This window comes from Lampris incognitus, chromosome 6, assembly GCF_029633865.1.
Source record: "Lampris incognitus isolate fLamInc1 chromosome 6, fLamInc1.hap2, whole genome shotgun sequence".
NCBI classification, from domain to species: Eukaryota; Metazoa; Chordata; class Actinopteri; order Lampriformes; family Lampridae; genus Lampris; species Lampris incognitus.
Genome location: NC_079216.1, coordinates 9,608,487 through 9,619,579, shown reverse-complemented (window position 1 = coordinate 9,619,579; position 11,093 = coordinate 9,608,487). Strand labels below are relative to the sequence as shown.

The 11,093-nt window shown below is 43.2% G+C and overlaps 1 protein-coding gene across 4 annotated transcripts in view; it reads left to right on the top strand.

Annotated features, from left to right (window-relative positions):
* The first annotated feature begins 1,387 nt into the window (after nucleotides 1–1,387).
* chka (choline kinase alpha) overlaps nucleotides 1,388–11,093 on the top strand; it is a 36,048-nt gene continuing 26,342 nt past the window's right edge. For 2 of the 4 annotated variants that reach the window (XM_056281448.1, XM_056281449.1), the window contains exons 1-3: nucleotides 1,388–1,901; nucleotides 3,182–3,290; nucleotides 5,330–5,383. In XM_056281448.1, coding sequence (XP_056137423.1) covers nucleotides 1,666–1,901; nucleotides 3,182–3,290; nucleotides 5,330–5,383 — 399 coding nt within the window. In that variant the 5' untranslated portion in view covers nucleotides 1,388–1,665. Of the gene's footprint in view, nucleotides 1,902–3,181; nucleotides 3,291–3,545; nucleotides 3,866–5,329; nucleotides 5,384–11,093 lie in introns of those variants that run through there. The other 2 variants (XM_056281451.1, XM_056281450.1) reach the window with 2 other exon arrangements.

Below are 11,093 nucleotides of genomic sequence, written 5' to 3'. Positions count from 1 at the left end.
TCTCTCTCTCTTTGTTGCATAACTGAAATTTTCATGATTTCCTGATTCCACAACTTCAAATCTCAAGCAACTGGTTCCATCTCCCGTCCATAGTCTATGTAGTTTGAATGGGATGATGCGTCATACTACATAAAGCTTTTAACAAGTGACTTGCTTTCTCGCATCCTTGATACTTGGTGACATCTTGAAGCAGTGATTCTGCCAGCTCTGTGGAGCATCCACACTGATGATGCAGCCTGCTGTTGTGTCAGCTGACCTAAATTGTCATATGATTTCTGGTAATTTGCTTCAACATAATCCTTGTAAAGCTGTTTGTTGTGTTCAGCAAGTTCATCATCATCCATCCTTGTGGCAGTAGGGTAAAAAAAAGGCTTGTAAGAGGCGCTGGGATACAGTTGTTGTCGTTTTCTTTGTCACCGTCTGTTTCACTTCCTGTTTCATCATCAGACAGGATTCCGCCAATGGATTCAACTGTGTCGCTTTCCTTCGTATCCTCTTTAAACGACGACACATCGAAAGCTTGTAAATACTGCTGCATTCGGGTAGATTTTATAACGTTCTTTGAAGCTTCCATGAGAAATTGGATGGTCAAGCACAGAATATTTCTTTGAAACGTAAGTGTAGGGCAAAAGAATTGCTGTTTTGTTGTTGTTGTTTGGTGTGTTGTTGTTTTTTTGCCCATGCACTTGTTACCGGTGGCGCCCCCAAGGGGTGGCCACGGCCACCCTGATACTATCCCTGGCCCCCCCCCAGCCACGAGTCGCATATGCAGAATATGCTTCTGATTATGCATAATATGCTTCTATCTGATATCTTGCATTAGGTGCTGTTCATTTAAACCAATAATGTATATTTTTCTTAACTCTGATATTGACAGTTTCCCACTAGCCTATACAGTATACTAACAACAGCAGCATAGAATTCCCGAAATTCAGTCATGGCTTTTGGTTTTGGTGTGCCACCCCAAGATTTTCAGTGGCCCCATTCGCCCCCCCCCCCTATGAAGCATTTCTGGGGGCGCCACTGCTTGTTACACGTGCAAAATGACACTATTGCGGTGTACTATTCAAAAGACTGCTAACAGGTGGCAAGCTTTAACAAATCATGGTCAAATCCTTCATTTTTGGGGGGGGGGCATATAATAGAACAGAGCAACATATAAACGTATTTTCCTGCCCATACTTCCCCCTCCCCCTCCCCCTCCCCCTGATAGTAGGGGCGCTCTTGTTCGTCTCCGTTGTTTCCCGCAGGGCTGTGTCCACGCCGTCCAATCGCGGCGGGAGGGAGGGCGCGGCAGCGTGACGTAGCGCCACCTCCCCCCTCCGCCCCGGCCAGATAAACCCCCGAGTCCCCCGTTGACTTGATTCATTCGATGCCAGTGAGCGCCCTGTCTGAACCCCGACGCTGTTGCCGTGTGGCGTCTCGACAGTGAGCTCCGCCAATCCCCGAATCCGAATAAAAGCACCTCGAGTGGTTGTGCGCCTCAGCGGGCCATCTTCTTCTTCTTCTTTTGTGGTTTTTCGAGAGAGAGAGAGAGAGTAGAGAGCCGCTGCTTGGTGAGCCAACACATCTCGACGACCCGATCCCGAAGATCACCTCTAGCTGCCATTTGTTTTGTTCATACGAGGGGGGACACGTCCAGACTCGGGTACATCTTTCCCCAACATGAAAACCAAATTCATCAACGGGGTCTCCTCTTCCCCGTCCATGTCTCTGGGTCTCCTGGTCACCGAGAACGCTCTGCAGGTCCAGCCAGACACCGACGATGACTGCAAGGACATCGTCCGACCTGACCAGCCAGATCTGGAGACCAAACGCAAGGCCTATCTGTGGTGCAGGGAGTTTCTCCACGGCGCGTGGAAACGCGTGCCCGCGGACGATTTTCAAATCACCATCATAAGGTAGCCTGTGCTTCGCTCTTATTGATTATTATTATGATTATTATTGTGTTGCTGCTGACGATGAATCCGCATCAATTCGGCTAAACCCAAGATATCTGTTTGTATAACCCCCCCCCACCACCACCACTACCCCCACCCCCCAAAGCCTGACCGTATAAGTGGGTGGTTAACCGGGGTGTAGTATTATCGTTATCCTTGATTTGAAATAACGCAGCCGCACCGATGAAATCGACAACGCCACCGGGTTTTTGCGTTGAGCGCGATCGATCGCTGTGACGTAATTTCGCCTGTTTCTGTTCTGATACATCGTTACGTTGTATTCCGATACGCTTCCCTACGCGTAAATAATGGGAATCGGCTACGCAGATACCGCAAGGCTGCCACGCCAATAACAGACGCCTGTGGTGACCCACACGCCCCCCCTTTTTTGTTTTGTTTTTTGTTAATCCTCCTCATTCCCCTTTATATCTTCTAACGCAGTGGTTCTCAACCTTTTTGGGGTCCTGGACCCCCCTGCGTATTTTTGATCTACCCTGAGGACCCCTCCACCTGATCTTGGGGGAGGGGGGTTGCAATTTGATAGAAACAGTAGAAACTGCATTTTAAATTGCATTATAGCATTTATTCACTCTTTGGGGCAAAAATAAGAGCTTTCAGTTGTAACTTAGATATAGTTAACAAAACAGAATTCTTATGCAGCAACTTTCAGATATATGTAACAAAACAGAATATGTATTCAGTAACTTTCAGATATATGTAACAAAACAGAATATGTATTCAGTAACTTTCAGATATATGTAACAAAACAGAATATGTATGCAGTAACTTTCAGATATATGTAACAAAACAGAATATGTATTCAGTAACTTTCAGATATATGTAACAAAACAGAATATGTATTCAGTAACTTTCAGATATATGTAACAACAGCATTTTTATGCAGTAACTTTTAACAATGCAAACGGGAGCGAGATCTCTTATTAAAATACAATAAATTACACTTGTGAAACAGATGTAATTAGAGAAAAAAGTCCTGTTACCCTTTATAGTTTAGGTAGATAAAGGTCTCAGTCACATTTGAGTAAAATAATCCTATTTCTATAAATGTCATAGGATCTTTTTTTTTTAAAGATATTTTATTTTCACGGACCCCTTGCAATTACACCACGGACCACTAGGGGTCCGCGGACCCCCGGTTGAGAAACACTGTTCTAACGTATGTGTGTGTTTTTTGCCCCCCATCATCCCCCCCCCCATCATCTTCCCTATCTCTCCAACAGGGGTGGTCTTAGCAACAAGCTCTTCCTCTGTGCCCTCCCCGACAGCCTGGAGAGCGTCGGGGACGAACCCAGGAGCGTCCTCCTGCGCCTTTACGGGGCGATCTTACAGGTGCACAGCGAAGCTGTCAAGCTTCTCTCTAGCAGCAGAAATATGCACAGTTTTCCTAATGCAAAAGTCACTATTAAGCCAATTTTCGCTGAGTTTATGCAGAGATTATTTTACTCTTCTTCTCTTTTTTTTTTTCAAGATTTCTGCCATATTGCAGAAGAAACGATGCTGCTAGAGGCATCAACAGTGATTGTCCTCTTAACTAAATCTACGCAGATGTTTTGATTATCCGCAATATTGCAGCGATGAGTTATTGAACTGGGGTTAAAGTTCACAAAGGTGTTAACTATCTTGGGTCTCTTACGACAGGAACAAACAGCAAGACAGTAAATCAAACTGTGTGAGAGAATGTGTTCATTGTGTGCCTGCAGACCATGTGCTTATGTGAGTGCATACCCATATGTAGGCCTATTGCTTTTGTGTGTGTGAGCTTGTGTGATTCTGCATGTTCGCCGTTGTTGTGTGCGGTGATGTACCCCCATGGCTGTACATGCATGTGTTCTTTGCCGTAGGCTTCCCCAAAGGAGCGTGCCTTGAGCACTCTTGTTCCCAGGTGAATCCACCAAACAAACACGGTACAGTATGAGATCCCTGAAATCTCAGCCTACTACAAGAAGTAACATGCACACATAGCAGAACCCAGCCATCTGCCTGGGTAGATACAGTGTGGAGAAAAAGTATTGAAAAAAAAAATTGACTCCTGTCTGTCTTGTGAGTCTAAAGTATGAGACATCAGCCAAGTTTGTAATGAGCGGACAGTGTGGAAGATAACTCTCCAGCGTTTCAGCTCTCTTAAGCCGAAAACACCGCTTTAGCAACCTGCAACGACGTCGCGTCCATGTCATTTTGAGCGGTGATAGCCTATTGTGTCAGACTGTGTACAGAAGCCTGTAGATAAAGTACATCTGTGTGGCCTCACAGTGGAGACAGTTAACGTGATGATAGAGTCATGTTTTATCTCACAAGATGGCGTGGCTTTGTGTCCAGAGTTCATTATACTTAAGCCAACAAGGGCGGACGCATTCTGAACGAATGCTAATGCAGTCCATCCCCGTCTTAAGACGATGCAGTTAGAGGCCAGGCTGGGCTGAGTTCACTTGCGAGTATTGGACGCGTTGATTCGACCGACATCAAAATATTTTCGCAAGCATTGTGAAAACAACATATTCTAATCGGTGGAGTGCTGGAATTTCATAGTTTACAGGCATTGTTTATAGGACATGCTGTCTGTTTGTTCTACCACAAAGTGATAAGCCATAGAAAGAAACGCCCCTAAGACCCAAAAGAAAGACAAAAGTTGACTCTTTGTGTTATTCATGGCCATGGCCTGCAGATATAGTCTACTATATCTTTGAACCTTGACTGGTTTCTTGGTCTTGAAATATGCAGTCAGGCACTTAGTGATTCATTTTCATGTAAGTATTAACCCCAGGTCTGATGTTTTCCAAATTAAGTATTAACTAATGTCTGTGTAATTGCTAATGGATGTATAAGCAGTTGGCTTTTATTGCTAGGGATGTCTGAGAGAGAGCAAAGACACCGTCTCCTTCACCAAGGTAACGGGCTCCTGTCTCTGTCAGGCCAGAACAGCCTAAGAAGAAGTGGCATCTTGTCAAAAAGCTCATGTGATTAAGAAACCTAGATGTGTCATCGTTAAAGGACAATTTGTTCTCTGTGATATTTAACCAACCTTAATAAGAATATTGCAGTTGCGCAATGCTCCGTTACAAGTCCTGAGGAAAGAGAATATTTTCACCTATATCTTGACTCCTTAGAGGTGATCTATCTGTTATCTCTCTGTATTATCTGACCTGCATCTTTTGCTGTCTCCCTCTCGCTCTCCGGCTATTGCATTATGCAGGTAGTCAGGGGGGGCACGGTGAATATGTACAGCTCAGTGGAATGTCATGTTATTACAAAATGTGTGTATTTGAACTCACGCTGTTTTGTCGACACAGTAGGGGGTGGTGAGGTTTTGATAATGTTGGCAGATTCGCAAGTATTCACGGATAGTTCTTCCCTTTTTCTTTTGTTGATAGATGTCCTGTAATAAAGGGGACTCCCGACAGTCAAACAAAGAAAATCACTTCCAAGTAAGTAACTTAACGGCGCAACCATATGTTTCTTTGCCCAAGGGGTCAACACGTCTACCCAGCTGTTTCTGTAAACATAACGGCATAGCCATCTCAAGTGGCCGATACCTGAAGTCTGAAAATGTTCTTTGCCCCCTAAAAAAAAAGTCTAATGTTGTGCATGTTGAACGCTTTGTTCATATCGGTCTTGTTATGGCTGAGTTGTGAGAACTCCTGAGGTGACAGTGCCTTGAGAGAAATTCTCGGAATTGCTGAAAGTGACTCCCCTTCTAGCGCTCGGGATCTCAGATTTAGCAGCTGTCTTCAGCTTCCAACCTGAAGCTCAATGCATCAGCAGAAACGAATACAACTCCATGGCATGATCACACAGTCGGCGATGTAATTCGGTTGAGACCATTCATTTGTAACTGTGCTTGAGTAAACTTGATTAACGCACTGATTCCAGCCCACTTGAAACCAGGTGAAATAATTTGATAATTTTATTTTACATACTAGACAGTCTTTTGAAACAAGTCCATTACCAGCAAAGGTTTGTTTTTTTTTGGGGGGGGGTTAAGAATAATTTGACATTTAAAGTGGCAATTCCTATGTATCACAGAAAGTCGAATCAGTTCATCTGGACACGTATCGTCAAAGTGACCTCTTCAGTCTCAATTGACTGCAGATATCCGCACCCTTATAAACAATACAGTGGCATAACGACTGAAACCAACGATCATTTTCATATTTAAATTGCTGTGACTTTTCCATTGCAACGTGTACTATTCACAGTGTTAGGAAATGGTTACAATCAGAATCAGAAACACTTTATATGTCATTTCATGCACTTATGCACAGCCCACAGCAGTGAAACACAAGAAAAACACATCCAAAAACTACAAGAACTACGACGACACAAATATCCAAACCAACACATTTATCTAAAATAAACATTTTTAAAAATCACTGTCCAGGAGAGTGAACACCAGCCAAGATGACTGTCGGAACTGCCAGTCTGCATGGGCTAGCAGTTAGCTAGCCCAATCACAGCATTATGTATGGCATGTAAGATATTGTACATTGTGTCATACAATGCTGTGATTGCAACCATTCCCCAAATCCTCTGTGAATAGTACACATTGTCATTGCAAAGTCACGCAATTTGCATACGACGCCAGTCGTTGTTTTCGGTCGTTACACAACTCTATTGTTTATAAGGCTTGGCATACTTGCACTCGGTTGAGACTGAAGAGGTCACTTAGATAAGTGATGAAACGTTTCTCTCAATAAACATTGTGTCCAGATGAACTGATTCAACTTTCTGTGATTTTTTTTTTTTTTTACCTGGATTATTGAGCATGCATGAAGTCAATTCCTATGTAGGTTGTCCAGAGTACTTTGAGCTTATGCCGAGTGACATAGAAACTCCTCGACCCTCCACGTCATCATGTGATCCTGAATCTTGACTCTTAACATTCTGACTCACTCCACCCGGTCGGTCATGTGATTCAGTCTAGGTCATCAGTCAGCTATTGTCATCATTCAGGCATCATTTCTTCAACAGTCACTGAAGAATAACTGTTAGTCCTGAGCACCAACTCTCCTACTTCACCCATGTATTGCAGTAAACGCAAAAAAATAAATAAAAATAAAAAAGTGATGTCATGCCATTGTCTTTGGTTAAGCTCACCTCAGTCCTTCTACTTTAACAATACTGTCTGGCCACGGTATATCCAATTACTAACTAATCCCTTAACATACTTAACATCAACTTGACTCTCTAACACTTGCTGCTCTTCGTAGACTAATCACCGTAGCCTAAACAACCTTTAAAGTGCACAAAAATGCAATAGCGGACTGGAGCCCTCATTTCCTTTGCCTTATATTTTGTCCCTTGCCATAGGTTCTCTAATTAGTAACGATAGTTCTGAACAGTTCTGTCTGGCATAATCTGCATCCTTTGGACACATCTAATGGAATAAATGAGAATTAAGGTCAGCGCAGACGTGGTTGGCAATCCGTATACACAGGATACCAGCTGTAATAGTCCAGTCCAGCGCCAGTAACTAAACATGTCAGAGCGGGAACGGTGATCTGGTGCCTTAATTAACAATTAAAAAGGATTGAAATGGCCAGGTGGAACTTGTTCATATATTCTGTCAGAAACCCCGATTGGTGCCCTCGTGGACATGTTAAAATGAAGCCCCAACAATCCGAGAGGCAGTTACGAACAGGAAGTTGACCCTCAAATAGAATACCTCAGAGGAAGAGGAAGTTTCTGTTTCCTGGACAAAAACGGCAGTTCCAATAAATATTGAAATTCTTTGGTGTGTGTATATATGGTGGAATTATTGAACGGTCAATAATAATTTACTTTTGAAAGGGTGGAAAGACTTGGCAGAGACCGTAAGCTCAATCACACAAACTGCCATGCCATCCTGGGTATTAAAAGTAGGTCACAGGAAATTGAGGTGAATGGCATGCTGCCAACCAGTCGGTTATTGACTTCTTGTGTCACATGCATTGAACACTCATAGCCTGGATGTAGAGATTTAAAACTCAATTTATGGTCAGCACAGTCTTTTTACATAGCTTAACTATAACAGGTTACGCATTGGCAGAGTATAGCATTGTCTCTTAAGAGAGCATGTTGCATAAAGCCAGTAATTTCAACGGCCTTTAGCTAAACTGGTAAGAGACAGGCATGTAACTTATGTGTAGCCTCATACCTACAACCTAGTATTGGCACACTGATAGTATTCATGAACATTGTTAATGTAAAAGTAAACTTCTATAAATAAATATACTGACTAGTACCTTATCATTGCTAGTACTATAACATGACTGCACACTCCACAAGAACAAAGTTAACAGCTATCACAGAAATGTCTGAAATAAGTGCATACGTTCATTAGTATATTCTGCTGCCTCTGTAGATGTTGAACTCCCTGCATGTTTGAAATATCATACTTAAAAGTAATTCATTCACCAACGATCAGCGACTAGATTATTTTCTGCGATACTTAATCATTAATAGGGTGTTTTTGGTATGTAGAAACATACATGTCATAAAAGGCTCTTAGATGTAGGTCAGTCTGCATGCAGGCGGGAGTAACCTTGAGCCAGCTAGCCCAGAAATTGAGCTCTTATGTATTTGATGAATGTCGTAATTATTATAATGTATGATATGATCGTGTCGTGGCTTATCTAATAAAACGCCACCATGTGGCTGTAGAGCTATGTGTCTGTAAACTACTGTTCTGCTTTGCATACAGTCTTCCAGCTAACCTGATGACTGATAGTATGTGTCTGCAAATGGTTCTGGGGATTGCTCACTGAGGATATTTTAAGCTGCATGTAATCAGCACGCTGAAAATATTACATAACATGGCCTTGTGGCATCTATAAGCAGATAGCCGCAACATTAAATAAAATATACTGCACGCTATCCTGAAGATATGCTTTTCAGATTTGCATTATTTTAATCTTTTTTTCTATAGCTCGTTCTTTCTACTTTATCATTAGTACAGATGCCGAGTAGCTTTTCAGCTCCTACCGTCCAGGTGTGGCTTTCAGGTGCAGTCTATAGACTAGCTTAATGCCTGCTAATGTGCTGAGGTCCACATAATCCTTGAATACGTGACACAAATAGGTCGAGATGTGATCATATATTGAGTGGAGAGATTCAATAGTACTTCACGTTGAGTTCAATTATCTTGTAAAGCAAAGAACTGTGCAAAATTATCTTGGAAGTAAAGAATGTGAACCTACATTTTGTTTACAAAGGGCGTCCGGGTAGAGTGGCGGTCTATTCCGTTGCCTACCAACAAGGGGATCGCCGGATCAAAATCCCCGCGTTACCTCCGGTTTAGTCGGGCATCCCTACAGACACAATTGGCTGTGTCTGCGGGTGGGAAGCCAGCTGTGGGTATTTGTCCTGGTCCCTGCACTAGCACCTCCTCTGGTCAGTCGGGGCACCTGTTCAGGGGGAAGGGGGAACTTGGGGGAATGGCGTGATCCTCACACACGCTACGTCCCCCCTGGCGAAACTCCTCACTGTCAGGTGAAAAGAAGCGGCTGGTGACTCCACATATATTGGAGGAGGCATGTGGTAGTCTGCAGCCCTCCCCGGATTGGCAGAGGAGGTGGAGCAGCGACCGGGACGGCTCGGAAGAGTGGGTTAATGGGCCGGGTATAATTGGCGAGGAAAGGGGCAGAAAGTCCAAAAGAAAAAAAAATTTGACAAAATTATTGCTTTTTTTTTCTTTTTAAGGACCTGAAGTCAAGTCCACTTCCTAAGCAAAAGGAAATTGTTTAAACGATGTTGTTTGCTATCATTCCATTTGGTCTAATTTCAATGCACACCACAACGTAGCTAAGTCTACATGCCTGTTGTGGCCAAGTTAGCGACAGTCGCACTGGTGATCAGCTGTTTCAGCTTTTGGACATTTTGCATGTAAGGTCATGCAAAATGTCCTTTCATTTTGCAAGACCAGAGTGACTGACCTGAGTTCAAGGACTGAGAGCCATGAAGTGATCCGTTTTTGTTCCGTTCAGATTACGTTATGGTGTGTAGCTGATTTGTTCACAGCCATTTAAACAAGCCTGTTCCACATCAGAGTAAGTTTGTAGACCAGAGAAGAGCTCACATAGGTATAGAGGTACTTCTGTGAAATGTTGGGTTGTAGACTTGTAGAAGCATGCTTAGACTTCTCGACATCTTGCTTAGTGACAAGAATGTTGTCTTAATGCATTTACTTATGGCACCTTAAAAAGGGGGGCGTGTACTAAAATGTGCTGTCAGGTGACTGTTAAAATACTCCGAAAGTAGCGGGGTAGTTCAATAGCTACGCGGGTCTTGATTATTGCACCCGAAATGCGCCCAATCCTTGCTTGCATGTAAAATAATCTACGCATTGACACAATGATGACAGCCCGTTATCGTTTCGCTATCTTTGATAGATCTAGATTTGTTAGGGTCGGTTCGATCGGTTCCACAAATTCGATCTGTTTGAAATAAAATAACTTCCAGTGAAAATATTCGTTAATCTAGTCAATGAAGAAGTAACTAAGAATGAAGGCTTTTTCAATTTCAAAATTCAATTGGGATGACTTTATTCTCCACGAGGAACTTCGTTTGTGCAGTGGACAGACGAAACAAATACAGCAACCACAGACAATCAGCACAGTCATGGCCATGATTAGGTAATCATTATGCGCAGCCATGATACATAGAATACACATCTAATTCACCCAAGCTAAATATAAAAACATGAGTAAAACCCAGGGCCAGTGAAAGTGCAGTAGTGCTGATGAGTGAGTTGGGTGAGTGAGAGTGTGTGTGTGAGAGAGGGAGGGAGGGAGGGAGAGAGAGGGTTTGCATGTGTGTGTGCATGTCAACTTGCCAGAACATTCCCCTGCAGCTTCAATTTGACGCTTTAAAAAGGAAGTGAGAAAAAAAAAAAAACCAACCTCAAACCTAGAATGTCACCAGAGATTAAGCCTACTTCTCATTTGCATTCTAGATGGCTTCTCCTCACAAAGAAGCCACAAAAACTTCCTGACCCAACTTGAATGAGAGTGACGTGTACACATTCAGTGGGACCGTTTAAGCAAAACGTTGCTTTACATCCTTGTCGGAGGCCCTGCGAAACAATGTCGGTGATGCGCGGCGTCTCGGTGAGCACCGGCGACTGTTCTGCGGATCGGCATCAGTTCAGTAACGCACCTC